At 32.2% G+C, this 18,619-nt stretch overlaps 1 protein-coding gene and 1 long non-coding RNA gene across 3 annotated transcripts in view; one reads left to right on the forward strand and one right to left on the reverse strand.

Annotated features, from left to right (window-relative positions):
- The first annotated feature begins 299 nt into the window (after positions 1-299).
- The window catches only part of Reg-5 (Rhythmically expressed gene 5), a 35,477-nt gene continuing 17,157 nt past the window's right edge, over positions 300-18,619 (forward strand). The window contains exon 1 of one of the 2 annotated variants that reach the window (XM_076451076.1): positions 300-348. In XM_076451076.1, coding sequence (XP_076307191.1) covers positions 310-348 — 39 coding nt within the window. In that variant the 5' untranslated portion in view covers positions 300-309. Of the gene's footprint in view, positions 349-14,573; positions 15,074-18,619 lie in introns of those variants that run through there. The other variant, XM_076451074.1, reaches the window with a different exon arrangement.
- LOC143223285 (uncharacterized) lies at positions 11,156-18,098 on the reverse strand. Its single transcript, XR_013012795.1, has 3 exons — positions 18,024-18,098; positions 17,272-17,379; positions 11,156-12,070 (listed from the first exon to the last, which is right to left on the reverse strand). It is a non-coding gene; the product is annotated as an uncharacterized LOC143223285 (long non-coding RNA).

Genomic DNA, 18,619 nt, shown 5'->3' on the forward strand with positions numbered 1-18,619 from the left:
TTGCATCATTGTATTACTCTCTAAATGTATACAAATTGTATGTTTATTTTGTTTACATATCACGTATTAAGTTTATATGTATTACATATTAATTTTATGTTTATGCCATGTTACACTGTAATTCGAACTAATTACATATTAATTTATCCTTTCTTATGATTTTGAATTTTACACTATCGTATACAAAATTCCTAACAATAGAAATTTCATTAAATATTACACTTTAGGTTTTCCCGAAATTAAAAAAAAAAGACATACGTTATTAAAATTGTAATCTTTTTGTGGCTTTTAGTAGTTATTAAAGGTAGCATGCGAGACGAAAGAACGAAGATCGCGACAAAACTGAAGGTATGTGATTTATTTTGTTACTTGTGTCGTGAATGGTTTTGTGTGTGTGCTTGTAAGGTGATGAATGTTCGTTCTTTTTCATACTTATTAATGTGTGCTACGAATCTACTCAATTCTAGCTACACAGTAAATTATAAAGAATGCGCTGTTGTGAAGCTTGACAAATACATACAATTATAAAAAACAAGCACACATGAGAAAGGCAGAGAGTGTTTAAGTGTAGAAATAAACTTGAAGTGTAACTTCAAATATATCAAACGATATCACACACTGTAGAAAGATAAACAGGAAGATAGATAGATGACTGTCCGATCTATACAACTGATATAAGAAAACTCAAAAGATGTCGAATATATATGTAAAAACGGCTTTTATGGATAGAGAAAATTTTTTTATGTAAAGGAGCGAACATAAAAATATTTTTCTACCCATACCAGCCGTTTTAACATGTATATTTTTCTCTACAAGTGGGTTTTCTCATCAAAAAAACAAGAACAAAACAAATTATATATGTAAAAAACAGCTGGTATGGTAGAGAAATCACTATGTAGAGGAGCGAACAACGTTTCGACCTTCATACAAAGGAACACCTTTATACCTATATTAATATATATATCCATCATTAAGCACACCCTCTACATTCCTACACTCAATTACACAACCGCCTTCAAACATGTGGTCAGCTATCGGTCAGTTACCTCTTTCTTTCTTTGTGAATATTACGATCAATGAAGGTTGAAACGTTGTTCGCTCCTCTACATAGTGCTTACTCTACACATACCAGCTGTTTTTTACATATATAATTTTCTTTATAAGTAGGTTTTCTCGTCATCACGGATTAAGAACAAAACAAAACTTATAAGCTGCTACTTGTATTTATTTTCAGTTTTTTTGTTATCTCAATTAACACTAAAGTTATTGAATTTTATTTTTGGTATCTTCATTTTTGGACACACTGTATTTATGAGTATAAAAGCTGGTATGTTCCAACTAAAACAGATTAGTTTAATAGTGTTTGGAATGCATCTGGCCAGTAAGTTGTACAACTTCGGCCTTCGAATGAGGCCCATTAATTAGATATTCACACTTTGGTAAACACTATTGACACGATGTTAGAAGAAAGGATTTCGGAAGATTTTTAATCCCATGCTGTTAAGTATGGTGATATTTCACGATATTTTGTGTTAAATTATGTGAGAAAAAGAATGACTCTTGTAAATATTTCTCTCACTTTATGTAAGGACAAATAATGTCCTTGTGCTCACCAAGGGTACCAGAAACATATTTACAAGCTTTCAGACTTACAACTCAGTCACTGGGGTGTGGAGGCACTTTAGACAAAAGTTATTATTCTATAAACTCTGTTCAACTATTGCTGCTTATTATTTAGGATCTGTATTAAATATCCACTTAGAGGCGACCTACGCAATATAATCACTGAATTGCGAAATCTTAGAAACTAAAATAAAATTATTTAAAAATTGAGGATTACGATTAGAGTGGATCACGTGACTTTTTTATTAGCACCGTATTACTTCCGATTTAAGGTCACCTTTTTTCACACTTTTCCGAACAGAAAATTAGGGTGCGCCTTAAATTCGAGGTATTATGTTTCGCTCTTCGAAAGTCTCGAAAACATCATTTCCCTCTAACAACAAAGATTTTTCGAAAAATCCTGCATTAACAAACAGATTGTACTGTATTTTAAAAAAAAACTTAGCTTAAAAAGACAAAAAAAAACACGTACAAAACGTCAAATTTGCCGATGTCAGCGCCTCTAGCGTTGTAGTTAGGTATTACCATCCTCAGTCTTTGTCCGACTTTCCTATTGTTTAGACGCTATTTATTGTGCTTTTTAATTTTATTGCATTTTTTACCCATGGAAAAGAGCTTTACGTACGATACTGAATTTAAAAGAAAAATTATTTTGTGCGCCGAATTGATTGGGAATCGTGCAGCTGATAAAAGTATACAGTGAGAAAAGCAAATATATGTCGTTGGCGTGGTATGAAAATCAAGTTGTTTTCTTGCAAGAAAAGTAAAAAGGGTCATTTTTCTGGCCCAAGAAAAGGAAGACATCATGATATTGATGCCGTCGTTTTAGCATATTTCAGAGAATCAGGTCCTCCTCTGGTACAGCGGTAAGTGTATGCATTTACAACGCTAAAATCGGGGGTTCGATTCCCCTCGGTGGACTCAACAGATAGCCCGATGTGACTTGGCTATAATAAAACACACACACATACAGAGTTACGAAACAAAGGAGTGTCTGTAACGAGAGAAGTCTTAATGTTAAAAGCAAAAGAATGTGCACGAGATAGTGATATTTCTTTCAAGACTAGTCGTTGCTGGTGTGAAAAATTTATGAAAAGAGAAGGTTTATAATCACGGCGAAGGACAACAATTAGTCAAAAATTGCATCAGATTTTGAAGATGCGGAAAATAGAACACCAGATGATATTCTTTGGGACAGTAGTGAATCAAGCGATGAAGGTGCTTAAACTTTAAAATATAACAGTGAGTCAGATGAAACATCGGAGTAACATTCTAATTAAATAAAGAAAGCAGGAAGAAACATTACTGTAATGAAAATTTTAACTTCCTGTATATTTTATATACATTTTTATTATATTTCATTTCAAATACATTATTAACATTTTTGATTTGTTAATAAACTCTTTAAAAATATGTTTACTCCTCTAATTATCACGCAAATGTTTTTCCTTGAAAATCCCTTTTTAAAAGTGGGGATCTTCTTAAATTAGAGGTCGTATTAAATTCGAAGTAATTTGATGATTAATGTACACATGTTTTTGTAGCCCTCGGTTTTTTAGAAGGTCATCAGTTAGTGATTAATGTACACATGTTCCTACAGCTCTAGGTTTTTTAGAAGGTCATCAGTTAGTGATTAATGTACACATGTTCCTACAGCTCTATGTTTTTTAGAAGGTCATCAGTTAGTGATTAATGTACACATGTTCCTACAGCTCTAGGTTTTTTAGAAGATCATCAGTTAGTTATTAATGTACACATGTTTTTTTAAAAGATCGTTAGTTAGTGATTAATGTACACATGTTCCTACAGCTCTATGTTTTTTTTAAAAGATCGTCAGTTAGTGATTAATGTACACATGTTTCTACAGCTCTAGGTTTTTTAGAAGGTCATCAGTTAGTGATTAATGTACACATGTTCCTACAGCTCTAGGTTTTTTAAAAGATCGTCAGTTAGTGATTAATGTACACATGTTTCTACAGCTCTAGGTTTTTTAGAAGGTCATCAGATAGTGATTAATGTACACATGTTTCTTTTTAGAAGATCGTCAGTTAGTGATTAATGTACACATGTTTCTACAGCTCTAGGTTTTTTAGAAGGTCATCAGTTAGTGATTAATGTACACATGTTTCTACAGCTCTAAGTTTTTTAGAATATCGTCAGTTAGTGATTAATGTACACATGTTTCTACAGCTCTAGGTTTTTTAGAATATCGTCAGTTAGTGATTAATGTACACATGTTTCTACAGCTCTAGGTTTTTTAGAAGATCGTCAGTTAGTGATTAATGTACACATATTTCTACAGCTCTAGGTTTTTTGAGAAGATCGTCAGGACGAATCTGTTAGAGTGTTCATACACACCTATTTGTGTTGTAAGTTGGATAACATGGGTAAAAACTAACAAGTTATTGTACTGTGTTTTGTCATTTCTTCATAACGAGTATAGTGTTTCAGACTTTAACTCTTTTTTTTTCTTATGTTTTATTTGCATGATTACTGCTTAGGATTGGGAATTTCCTGCACATGACATCATTCGTAGATATATAGCATAAATGTCGTGTGTCTGTGCCAACAATCGCAAAATACCCCTCCCCATGATTTATTACACAATAAATCTAACACTGAAAAAAACAATACAGGAAAATATCCATACATGTATATCTACAATCTCAAAGATGACTGACTGAACATCTCGTTAGGTGCAGACGTTTTTTCCCAGTGAAAATGTGAGTCACGAAATTCTTGGAATGAAAAGGTTGATCTTTAACCCCCAACAACATCCCTAAGTGAATTTACCGGATCTCCTCCAGGGGGCTCTAGTTGGTTAACACGTGTAACTCCTACGCAATCCTCACGTACGCTGTCCGTTATTTCTATTTTTCTCTGTTTGCTAAACCAAGTCTCTAGCTTTCAAAAGTATAACAGGTTTTAAGATTAAGATATGGTTATAATCTCTCACTTTTGAATTTTATTTTACGCTTTGAGCTGTTGGTAAGATCACGTGTCAAGATATCATCATTAACAAAAGAGAAAATCACGGATGACTACATTCCAGTTTTCGACTGATTTTGACAAAAACAAGACATGCACGACAGTTATCACGGAGCCCAAAACAGCCTATTTCTTGATATTCGATTATTGCTTCTCAGAAGGACGTAAAGACTCTTACCCATAACAATTGGATGTATTGAAATGCTAATTACATGTATCTTGTGTCACGACTTATGGAAAAATATGTAGGTCGTACACTATGGAAAGTATATTAATTTAAAATTAGTGCACGTTGGTTTAGAAGAAGAAAAAAAAAGGCTTAGAAGCAAGGGATCTCTTTTCATTTCTCATCGAGTTCATTATATTTCACTAATGTTTAAAATTTAGATTTAGGTATATTACGTACCAGGTGGAAATAAGAAGTGACAGTCCTAAAAAATATAATTAAAAGACGAGTCGATATTTATCTGCTGCAAAACAAATGATTATAAATAGGCTTTTTTTTTTTTAAGAGAAAGCCACAAAGTGTTAGGTAATTGTTGTTGGAAAGAATAGTACAAAGTTTAATTTGAAGAGGACCGATATATAAACATAGATGTCAACAATAATAATAATTAACTTTTTCCTTAGTGGGTGATTTTAATTATACCATTTACATTTTAATATTACACTGTACCTACCAGTGCTTGAAATTGGAGTAAAGAAACACGCGCTGTCATAATGCATTGCAGAAAGAAAAATTCGAAGAACTATTATCTCATTATCTCAGTTAATTAAGGGAATTGTTTTTGTCTTTTTTTCAATTTGAAAAAGTCTTCAATAAAGATTTAAGACGGCTAACCAATCATAACTTTATAAGATAAATAAAAACTGGGAATTTATAAACCTGCAAATAAGGATCGTAAAAAGTAACGAAACAAGACTTGAGATAATGTAAACATTATTTGCTCTAACTCCTATTTTGTGAAGTTAAAACAGAGATCTCTGGTTTGAATTTACAGTATTTCAACTCTTGTTTCTTTACGTATCTCAGAACGGTTGGTATGGGTATTAACACTTTTATTGATAAGGAGAAAACAAGTTCCGACCTTCCTAGGTCATCTTCAGTCGCTCTGAATTACATTTTTATTTCAATTGCGTTTCTCGTCATCAAGAATTACTTCATCTTGTTTCCTTAACTTTTTACAGTAACTATTTGCAGGTTTTTAAATTACAGATTCTTTTATTTATATTGTTTGCTGCCGTTTTTTATGTTTAACTATGGGCAAAATATTACGTGACGTGGTCTTACCTTTATACATTGTAACATTAATAATAAACACAGTAACTAGCTGATGTGATTTATAAATGATTTACTGTAGCTCTTAACTATTTGATCGTATTAGATCGGTATGTAAAATGTTAAGCTGCAGCCTGAGATTTTCATAGAGATTTGTTTGAGAATATAGTAAGTATTTATATCTAATGAGCAAATTTTTGCCTAGAATAAATTACAACACCCAGTAAACCTTTAGCAGTAGAAAAGCAGCTTTGTCAAATAAAACGTACATCTAAAACATCACATTAGATAGATCTTCGTGTTTTTTAAAGTAATTTTACTATGAATGTGTATAATATTATATTACGTGTACTGATTTTTTTTAATCCTTCACTTCATACGTTAATATAGGGGTTGGCTCCCTAAAGACACCGATTGTAGAGTGTACAAAGCATTGAGTATCTACATGTTACAGTCATCTAATATTATTCTATTATTGGCTGATAATTCCTATTTCACCTCGTGCTTTAGTGTTTTAAAGGAACATTGTTTGCTTGTAAGAAAACTGACTTTAATGAGTAATAACATAGTTTACCTTAGATTTATTATGTTTTTATCTTACGTAAAATATAGAAGAAACAAATCAATTTTTCAATACCCTCACAACCTTCGCAGTACCTTATTTAGTATTGTACATAAAAATTTGGGCGTGAAACACCAAGCTATTTTTGTTGTAGGTTGGGAAGAGAGGAAGAAAAATTACAAACAGGCCGTTTTGAGCGGACTTTCTTTTCCTTATAAGTCCAACATGCGTACTTTCTATATGGGTACAGTCTCAACAGTCGATAGTAAAGGTTTTAAAGTGTTATTTGAACTAAATCTTTACTGTTTAAGGTGCTTTTTTTTTTCCATGAACATTCCATTATTAGGGCTTTTTGCAATTCCTTGCGATCCTTACTGTGAAACACTATTATTGTTCATGATACATCATCAGTGTTAGTTTATTTCTGGTAACGAATTTGTAACTTTCTTTTACCATTAATCCTAAAATTAATGAGTTATTTGTAACTGTTCGTTATCAGCGGGATTCACACGTATTTCATTGTATTACGTAATTTTTTTTTTGCTTTTACAACACACATTGCTAGTAAGTGAACAAACACTAGCTGAGGTTACTCATATGAAGAAAGTAAAAGTAAATTAATTATTTGTATTAAATCTCTAACGATCTTATTAGATGCTAACTGCAAACGAAGCTTCGTAGAGCGTAATAATTGACTCATTTAATTTATTTGTCTCTTGAGATTCAGAGCCAAAAGTATATTAGTTTTAAAGAAAGGAAATGTGCTCCATTTCAAAGTGTTTTTCATACTCTTACCAAAAATTACGGTAAACAGGCCAGGTGACGGATGCTAACATGCAGATAATGGATCTTTACAGTGAAATTATTCCCTCAACTAAGTTTTGTTTTTCTAACTTAAATCTTTTACTAGTTACAATGTAGGACATTCGGTTACCCCTACCTACTAACCCACAAACGCCACGAAAGTAGCAAAATTGTTCATGATAAACCTCGGGTGAGAAAAACAAGCCCAGGTCAGAATTTATAATTTATACGTTTGGGTGTAGATGAGTTTGATAAATATCGTAAAATAGTAAGTTACAATAACAATAGCGTAGCAATCGCAAAACAGAGAATGGCTGATATGTTAAGAGTGTTTTCCGAAGAAGAAATCACTTTCAAACTCTTTTCTCTTTTTTATAGAACTTATGCATGAAAAATAAAGTTAAGCTCTGTTAGTACATTCAGTAATTCATTTAACTAGTTTCAACTTACATTTTAGAAACATTCTTACGAAATGTAATTTCAGCCATAAAGTTGTTGTATTCACCATATAAAAAAAAACAACAACCAAAGACGTTAATCTTCCGCATTTATTGTTTTTAGTTCTGCTGTTTCACACCTACTAATATAGTGGATGTGCAATGTAAACAGCAACAAGCAAGTGTTTGTTCACGTTGAAACTTTTGTGATTTGCAATAAACTGATAGAACTTAAAACTAAATAATTTTTTATGCTCTAAAGTGAAGAACAGGATATGATGATCATTAAGTGGAAGTATGTAATATGATGATCATTAAGTGGAAGTATGTAATATGATGATCATTAAGTGGAAGTATGTAATATGATGATCATTAAGTGGAAGTATGTAATATGATGATCATTAAGTGGAAGTATGTAATATGATGATCATTAAGTGGAAGTATGTAATATGATAATAAGTGGAATATGTAATAAGTGGAAGTATGTAATATGATGATCATTAAGTGGAAGTATGTAATATGATGATCATTAAATGGAAGTATGTAATATGATGATCATTAAATGGAAGTATGTAATATGATGATCATTAAATGGAAGTATGTAATATGATGATCATTAAGTGGAAGTATGTAATATGATGATCATTAAGTGGAAGTATGTAATATGATAATCATTAAGTGGAAGTATGTAATATGATGATCATTAAGTGGAAGTATGTAATATGATGATCATTAAGTGGAAGTATGTAATATGATGATCATTAAGTGGAAGTATGTAATATGATGATCATTAAGTGGAAGTATGTAATATGATAATCATTAAGTGGAAGTATGTAATATGATGATCATTAAGTGGAAGTATGTAATATGAAATCATGGAAGTAATATGATAATCATTAAGTGGAAGTATGTAATATGATGATCATTAAGTGGAAGTATGTAATATGATGATCATTAAGTGGAAGTATGTAATATGATGATCATTAAGTGGAAGTATGTAATATGATGATCATTAAGTGGAAGTATGTAATATGATGATCATTAAGTGGAAGTATTTAAAGAAACGATAAAATTATAGTAGAAACAAGAGTTTGAATTGTTTTAACTTGCAGTTTGTTCTGAGAACGAGGGGACGATTGTTGTGTTACACTATGTAACAAAACTTTTACTTTTTCTTGTTCCTGGGCAGAAAGTGTTATTTTCCAATTGCTTATGCCCAAAGTAAATGGAAAAGACCTATTTTTCTCTTCAAACTTTGCTTTTGTGACTTGAGAGCATATAACGAAAACATGATGGGAGACTATATTTGGGGCTGATACGTGAAAGCGATTTACAAAAAACTACTCACTTCTAAACATTTCTGTCCATTTTTTGTATAACTTTAGTATAAATACATGTAAATCTTGATTCATATGTTGTTTTATTCAGAACTTATGTAAATGAAAATATAAGCAAATTTGCCCGTTTTTACATAGAATAGGTTAATTTCTAAATTTCATTATCCAGGTCACAAAAGCGAGGTTTGAAGGGAATAACGGCCACTTTCTATACTTTTACAACATAAGCAAATTAAGAAATAACACATACTATCCAGGAACAAAGTTTGTGTTACATAGCGTAATGCAAGTGATAGAATATAAAATAATATGACAGAAACTATACACAGTTGAGACAAGAAATTGGTTGGTATAACTAACCCCTTCTGTTTCTATAGGATGTTTAGTGTTATAATGTATTTCAAAGGTTGGATTTGGAGAAATTTACAATTTTAGCGACGCAGTTGTAGTGTATGATATGTAATACGTTTGTTCACAAAATGTATCATTTATACCTTCTGCTAAAGAGAAGAAAACGCAGTCCCGTGTTCCAACTTTCAACGTCATCGTAACTTTAATCCCTGTGTAAAAATGTAATACATTATTCTGTCTTTGTTTGTTGGAGCGTTGCTAAGTTTAATATTTGAAAACAAAGTTTCTCAACTAGCTGTGGCTGCTTTTGCTTGAGCTCCCCTGGTGAGTCAGCAATAAATTTATGGATTTACAACTCTAAAATTAAGTGTTCAATTCCCCGTTGAAGGGAGAGTGAAGATAGTCCACTCTGTAGGTTTTGCATTAATAAAACAACACTGGCAGCAAGAACGTTTACTTGAATGTCTCGTTGTCTCAGCGATAAGTTTACGAGCTTACAACGCTAAAATCCGGGGTTCCATTCCTCTCAGTAAACACAGATAGCCAATTGAGGCTGTTCTCTGAAACAAAATGCACTCATTGCCATTCTGATGTCGATTATAAACTGGAGAAGTACAGAAACCTGTCCCGCGGTAGGTCAGCGGTAAATATACAAACTTAAAACGCAAAGTCTAGGTGGAAAGAACACAGACGGGGCATTGTGTAGTTTTGTACTTAGAAATAAACTAACTAAATAAATAAACCTTCTCATCAGATGAATAGAAACTAAGTCTAAGGAAAAGAAGTTACTCTTCGTAGATCGCCTTGCTAATTAGTACTCACACCGCGTATTACTATATGGAGTTGATATTTTCACGCTTTTTATGCAAGTATAATTAAATTTCAAATTATTGTCTTTGAAAACTAAGAAATGTTTTAAATATTCTAGATCCGAAATTAAAATAGTCACTTCTTTTCTGTATATAAAGTGATTTGGTAAGATTTTTAAAAACGCAAACTGTAGAAATTCGTTGAAATTTATTTGTAAGTTAAAACAGTTAAACAAGTTTGTGTTCTTTTATAACAAAAAAAAAACAATAAACAATCAAGCACGTGAAAAAGATACATAAAAAGTTAACGTTTTATAATGTTCATCCCCTGCAAAAACAATATTAAATAAATATATCGAGTATTTAATGGCTTTCGGCTATCAATAATACAACGTAGTTTTGTACAAAGTCATTTATTTTTATGCCCGGCATGGCCAGGTGGGTTAAGGCGTTCGACTCGTAATCTGAGGGTGGCGGGTTCGAATCCCTGTCGCACCAAACATGCTCGCCTTTTCAGCCGTGGGGGCGATATTATGTGACTGTCACTCCCACTATTTGTTGGTAAAAGAGTACCCCAAGAGTTGGCGGTGGGTGGTGATGACTAGTTGCCTTCCCTCTAGTCTTAGATTGCTAAATTAAGGACGGTTAGCTCAGATAACCCTCATGTAGCTTTGCGCGAAATTAAAAAAACAAACACTTTATTCTTAGTTTGTACATAATAAAAAAAAACGTGCTAATGTTGTATTAGAATATTTGGTTTTATTTCTTGTCGTTCATGGAAAACACATAAATATTTACGAAAGAGAGAACGTGTGTGTGTTATATTTGCCGGTTTAGCATGTTAGAAAATTGTGGTGTTTAACACATAATCATAAACTGGTTTACCTGACTAGGAATAATCCAACCAATTTGAACATTATTTAGTTTACCCAAAAATATTAAACATACTGAAGGCAAATCAGAATAATATTTTACAATTTATTTAACTATTAATGTGATAACAGGACATAAATATGGAGGTTATTACGCAACCCAGTATTTATTGTCTCTATTGCCACGTGTTCTTGCTGGTTTACTTGTGACCTAGGCACCAACTTGCAGCTGATAGTTTAGGACTATAGGCAACGCCACCACTGAGCACCATGACGTCATAAATTGTCTATCCATAAACGATGTATACACTCTTCTCGTGATTGCTTTGTCCTTCAGCGTAGAGGCGTTTAGGAAATGGCAAACAATAAATACTGTCCATTTAAAATACCTTGTTTTTCTCTTTTTTGTTTTAGCCTTTTTAAAATCTATTTCCTAGTTCAAATTCCACTAATTGTGTATAGGTTACATGGTTCTTGGATATTTTTAATTCTTGTATATTTTAATTAATAAGTTGCCAAGTTGGTGACACAATTGACAAGGCGTCTGCAACGTGATCAAAATATATAAACACAAATATCTGTGAAAAAGCTGTGACAGTAAAGAAAACAGACTTGGTCACCAGAGTTTCGACCTAAATTTTAAGGGAAAAGTTTTCAGTGGGTAGATGCTTACAGGTTGTTTGCCGACTTGGTTTAATGATCGTATTATTTAACACGTTATTCAACTTTTATCTATAGTAGCACATTTTTGAATTAGGTTGCTCATTATGTAAAGTTTCGTCCCTTGGTATATGCTTAAAGGTTGTGACTATAATCGGGGTTTTTCACGGTCAGCACAATGCACATGACTCATTGCGCAGCTTTATACTAGAACAAAAATGTATACAAAACGGTCGAAATGCACTTTGACAAAAATTTGTCTACCTTTAAATACAATATTTGTAAAATTAAATCATGCACCCCTGACAGCCTCTCCTGTTTCTTGGAGGTTAATGTCCTCTTGATCTGCTGCAAATAAATGAGATACTGTCAACAAATGGCACTGTGTTGTCCGATATCAATTTCTCCAACGTCTATTAATATTATTAATATTAACCATGATGACATCTATATTTATTTTTAAAAGAGCTAAGTACGTATATGAAAATATGTCCACTATTTGAATCATGTGTTTTCTTATACACTTGTAAATAGTTTAATATTAATTCAAGCAATCAAAATATTACTGTAAAGATTTCTATTAATAGACAGACTCCTTTGGATTATTCAGTAAATAATATTAAATTACAAATTCAGTTAAACGTAATAAAAAAGGTTTTATTTCTGCTAATACAACTTATTCTGTTAGCTTAACTAATTCTCATTGGTAGACATTAATATATTAAGGGTTATTTCTAACACTCTGGAACTTCATGACAACTTCTTTCCTGACAGTATATTCGTCTAAGTTGCAATTGAAACAACTATCCTGAGGGTGTTTTGTGCCATTCTAACTAAACACTTGAGAAATTCAAGAGTTTTTCTTGCAGTTCCCTGCAATATGTCCTTTTAATTTACAGTTGAGACGTTTACTGTTTTGTGTCAAACTTTCTCCATTCTGGGTTAACAGTTATCTAATTAATCTTTGATTTATTCTAGGTTTCTATCATAGGTATATAATGTTTCTGCACTATTTAAATCTGTTTATTTCATAGTTTGCGGATGTTGCTTTTAGTTGTTTATCTGTAACGTTAATGTATACAAATTTTATTGCTAAACAACTTCCTTCAAAAATTAAACATACTTTGCTTTAGCTTAACTTGCATATCTTCATCTTTGAATTAGTCACATGTCAACGAACCCATCCTTTCATGTATGCATCTGGATCAGATAAACAGAATAGTCTTTCCGCATCAGGTTAGGCTTAGATCTCATCTTTTCTTTTTTTCTGCTCCTAAACGTAGCTTTAGGAATTCCATTATGTTGTAACACTTACTGATATATCAAGATTTAGATTGTTAGAAGACTTAAGATAATATTTATTTACTTGCTAATTTCTGTCACACACACACACACATCTTGTTTTCTCACTGTATCTTTTAGTTCTCGGTGGAAAAACAATTTAAAAAATGCAAAGTAAAATGCATGTTTTAAATAAATTAAAAATTAATAGTTCTAGATTTCCAGCAATTAATGTGATTATTTGTTTTATAATATTAACCGTTAGTGATATCTTGGTCCTGTTATTGTCAACTATGTAAAAAAATACAACATAAAAATCACTTTTGATCCACATCTTAACAACTAATTAATTAACAATGAAACCCTGAATACAAGTATAAGTTATTACATATGTTTAAAAGAAATTTATATTACCATTAAATTTATGTATAATTTAATGTGTTACTTTAAGTTTTATGGAGTATGCTCGTCATTATCAGATGTAAATTTTATTTGGATTTTGTTTTCTTTAGTTTGAGTATTGATGCAACACTTCTGGTAATATAATTTTTTTGTTTTATTGTATTTTAAACTCCTCTGGTTACGTAAAAATTCATTTCAGCTGTACATTTATGTAATAAATGGACACAACAATGAAGTAATTATCTCATAAATCTGCTTTAACTATCATTACTCATATTTGTATTTACAGCAAAGTTACTAAAGCTATCTTCCGCTGTCTCTAATTATGAGCTAACGACCTGTTGAAAGGAAACCAATTGGTACCACCCTATTATCCACTATTCACACTAAGAAATTGACTATCACTTTCAAAACGCGCCCAAAGCTTAAATGTATGAATCGAATGTAGTTCGCCAGCTCAAAAATCCTGAGATCTACCAGAGAGCTAACCCTATTACCATCTTTATCTGCCTATGCATGTATACATACATATGTATCAAACTTGTATGTCTATTTGATTTTGTATCTATTTATTTTCATCTTCTATCTCTCTGCCATCTCTTGTATGCATCAAAGTATTTGTCACCGTAAAACCTGCCAGCTATCTGTCTGTCTATTCTCTTTGTTTATTTGTGTTTATGTGTGTATTTATTCAACTACTATTTTGAAACAGTTTTCTAAAATTGTGAAGAATAGTAGGCAACCAAGAAACTGTTTGTACTGCATAGATAGCATGAGGAATTTGTGTCAATAGTGCCTTTTCTTCTACCCATTTGATATAAAGATGTTACTGTAGTTTCCGTACACAAACTATTCTGATGGATCCTCTCAACATCAGATTATGTTCATCTAAGCAAGTTAGTATGTGTGTAAAAAACGGCAACAAAAACATGCGTTCAATTTACACGTAAGAACCTGTTTCTCTATATAAAAGGTTACTAGATGATTACCAATCCGCTTTATTATACAGGAGTATTAAAAAAAACCGGTATTTCCCAGTGGTTATTGAAGTAAGATATGCAAAGTTGTATTCGTATCCCACGAGTACCTCCCCATCCGCCCTTTAACTTCGGTATCCAATCTGAATTGTTTCCTGTATAGTGTCGTGCCATCACGTTTCAAATATAAATACATGCAGTAGCTACAATCCAACTAATAACCAGCTGTTAAAGTACAAATGAACACGTAACCGCAGTAGTCATTTTGCTGATGAGCTGAATTTAAATTATATATGCTTGAAGTTTTTATTATTCAAAACTTACTAGTTTCAGTATCGGTTGGTCTTACAAAAATACGTAGCAATAACGTGAAGCCTACGTCCTAGATACCTATTGTAAAATATCTCTAAACTTCTTATCTGTTTTTGTCTTAGTTTCATCGTATCTTAAAGTTGCTGAAGCAATTTTAATAAATTATTTACAAATAGGTTGTAGTATGACCTGTAAATATTGACTACGTTTGCATTAAGTTTCGGCAACGAGAAAAACAAGCAACTAAATAACTAAATAATAAATAAATAACTCTAAAATGGTAGCTTTACAAACCAAAATATTGATTTTCGGACTGATGTTGGAAGTGATCTCCGGAAGTGCGATACCCATATGGGATCTTCTGAATTACGAAGAAAAGGTAAACTGATTAACATTCGTTTGTATTTTTGATGTACGTATTTTGTTTAGGTATTTTACCTTAAGAAAAATATTCTTATTACTTTCATAAGAACAAATATGTATAGATATAGAAAAGAAGTTAATTTTGCCCCTTACGTAGTTTTAGTGTCACCACAAACAGTACTCGTCGAAGAAGAGAGATATGTAATTGTGCAGATAAGTATATATGGGCTCTGCATTATCGATTGTTTAACTTTGGTCAAAATGTATAGTTTTAGATCATAGTTATGTCACAGATATATGTATTTTTCAGACTGTGAAAAAGTTGTCCCTTTGATAAGTTGATTGGGTGTTAAGTGAGCGAAATTAATTATCTTATAACAATATTTTTTTATACTGGTCGATGATGCCAAGTCGCATTCAAATAATTAAAAATAAAAACAACAACAACTAAAGCAAAACAAAAAACGCGTTACATAAGACTAATAATAGTAATGATACTTTGGGTTACACTTAAAATAATAAATTCAAAAACTGCTCGTCCCTTGTTGCAGATCATAGAAATCGATTAGATTGTGTGAAATACCGTTTTACTACAGATCTCGCCCTTTCAGCCGTAGGGGCGTTATAATGTGACCATCAATCCCACTATTCGTTGGTAAAAGACTAGCCCAAGAGTTGGAGGTGGGTGGTGATGACTAGCTGCCTTCCCTCTAGTCTTACACTGCTAAATTAGGAACGGCTAGCGCAGATAGCCCTCAAGTAACTTTGCGCGAAATTTTAAAAAAAGAGAAACAGCATACTACAAATCTCAGTACTTACGGTCATATAATACAAATTATGTAAGTTATATATGAGCAGAAACTAAATTAGATTGTTTCAAACAATATTTATTGCAGATCTGAGTTCTCACGTCATAAAACCAAATTAGCTAAATAATGTATTAGCAGAAACTGAAATACATGGTTTCACACAGGTGTGTACACCAGGATGATGTGAGGCAGTAGATGAACCTTTGGAGAGTTTTGTCCCAGTAAGATTTCATCTGAGACGATCTTTTTTTTTTAAGTTTTAAATTCCCTACATTGCGACTTCCATTGTCACGTTTTTTTTTACGTCGCAATTTAGCTTTTTGCCTCCCTCATGTTTTCCTTCCCTCCAATATAAAGCCAAAGTAACTCCATTGCTCTGTTACAACATATCTCAGTTTTTATGGACATATAACCAAAATATCTAGGCATCATATTTAAAAAGTTGATATTGTTTCAAAACGCTGTTGCGTTTTGTCGAAAATTGTAGGAGTTTAGACGAATTGCTGGCAAAAATTACTAAATAATCGTCAGGTCAAATTAAAATAAATCCTTTGCCAAACAACAAACTTATTTCAAAGTTCTTTTCAGTTTATAAAATTGAAAAAAGAAAAAAAATCTCAGGTAAACATAACCATCGCATTGATGTTGAAACGTTTGCTTATTATCTTTTGTGAAGAATTACTATAATACGCAGTTTTTGCAAGGTATTACAATAATACACATTGTTTTATCATAAGAATTAGTTTTATGCAATTTTTATGAGTTTTTATTGTTGTTTTTTTAATTTCGCGCAAAGCTATACAAAGGCTCCCTGCGCTAACCGTCTCTAATTTAGAAGTGAAAGAGGGAAGGGAGCTAGTTATTACAACCCACCACCAACTCATGGGCTACTCTTTTACCAACAAATAGTGGGATTGACCGTCACTCTATAACTCTCTCACGGCTGAAAGCGCAATGATGTTTGGTGAAATGAGAATTCGAATCCACGACCTTCGAATTGCGAGTCCAGAGCCTTAATTAACCACTTGGTCATGCCGGGCCTTTCTATGAGGAATTGCTATACTACACATTGTTTTCTGTAACAAATTACTATAATACACATTTCACGTTTCCGTGTAAAGTCATGGTCAAACCAGTCACCGAGAGTGTCGTTCAATTTTAGTGAAAAAGAACACGCTTATTACACTGTGATCCAGAATTAACAGTGCAAGACCTATGATTTGTTGTCACTTTTTCCACTTTGTTTCACGCCCTTGTACAATCATATCGTTAATATTACCTGCTCAACCCATTATTTTCACTTTGCAAGGTGCAAAGTTCTTATTTATGACATTCGCAGCAATTATAAACTTGATAATTACGCATACACGGTATTCGAAATTTACAGGAAAACGGTTAACGTTACCTCTCGTGGAATCGTGATGATTGCATTCTTGCATGGTTTCATCGTGTTCTATCCTTCCCTTTAAATATTTGCATATGTTGCATTCTAAACCGCCCTTCTTGGTAGCAACTGAAACAATACACATTAATTAAATTATTGCATAAAACTACTTAGTAACAGTTATAATAAGGTGCGCTTACATATACTGTGGATATTAGTCTGCTAAGGTTTCTACAATTAATTATATGCATCATGCTTTCAGTCTACACATAATATAGTATCTCGCGCCACCTAGTAGAAATATGTTTAACTTGTTTTTTAATGCTAGCAGTAAGTTAGCACACACTAAATTTCTTATACTTTATATAAACTGTCATTTAGAATATTATTTAATATCAAAAACAATTATACAGAAAATGAGGATTTTAATTTTAACTTAGAAAATCAAATTTTTTGTTTTTACTATATCTAAATTTTGTCTCATTGAGTACTATCTTCCGTTGTGTTGTCCATCGTATGTGGTCATTTCTAACTTTCGATAGCGAAGAAATCGTTTGACTTAATTTGTACGATTACATTTCTTTTGATAAATGTATTCAGGCATTATTTAGGTTAGATCATCTAAAATTTGGTAAAAGGTAACAAAACGTAATTTGTTAACAATCACTTCGAAACGTAACTTGTGTAATGCTATATTTTTTAGTTGTGTTTGAGACTTCCGTTTAATTTTTTTCATTATTATGTTGTATTGTTTGTTTTTTACTCGAATTTACATGTTTCTGCCTTTTACCCATTTTTTTCCATTCAATGAAAGTAAACTTCATCCCTTATGCTGACAAAGAAAAAAAAAGTACGACGTCCAGCCACAACCAAGCTTTTTATTTTATAAAAGGAGGTCATAGTTTCCGGAATGAGGCGATGACCCAAGATGATAACCTAATGACCCAAAGCCAAATATAGGTTTATTTGGGATTAACATGCGGATTAACTTCCATATAGGTGTCACCAGACATAAGTTAGATGAAGATGACCTACTGGATTCGGGATATAATTTAACCTATATCTCGCGAATAATTGTATTATCCAGGATTGCATTATTCGTATATTTTTTCTTTACATTTCTTTCCACCTCCCTCTCATAAAACTAAAAGAAAGCAAACAAACTAGTAGTATACGAAACACCAATCACTTTCAACCATGGCAGAACACAAATACAGTGTTCCGCGTCGTTTTTTCAGTCAACGGGCGACCTCTTTTTACAGACACTATTAAGATTTAGGTTGTCTTGGGCATGAGTAATAAAAGCGTTTTTTTCGGTAATATTCTGGCAAAGGTTAGAAACAATGTCGTTAGGGTTAACTAACCGGTA

The sequence above is a fragment of the Tachypleus tridentatus genome, chromosome 8 (genome assembly GCF_004210375.1).
Source record: "Tachypleus tridentatus isolate NWPU-2018 chromosome 8, ASM421037v1, whole genome shotgun sequence".
Lineage (NCBI taxonomy): Eukaryota > Metazoa > Arthropoda > Merostomata > Xiphosura > Limulidae > Tachypleus > Tachypleus tridentatus.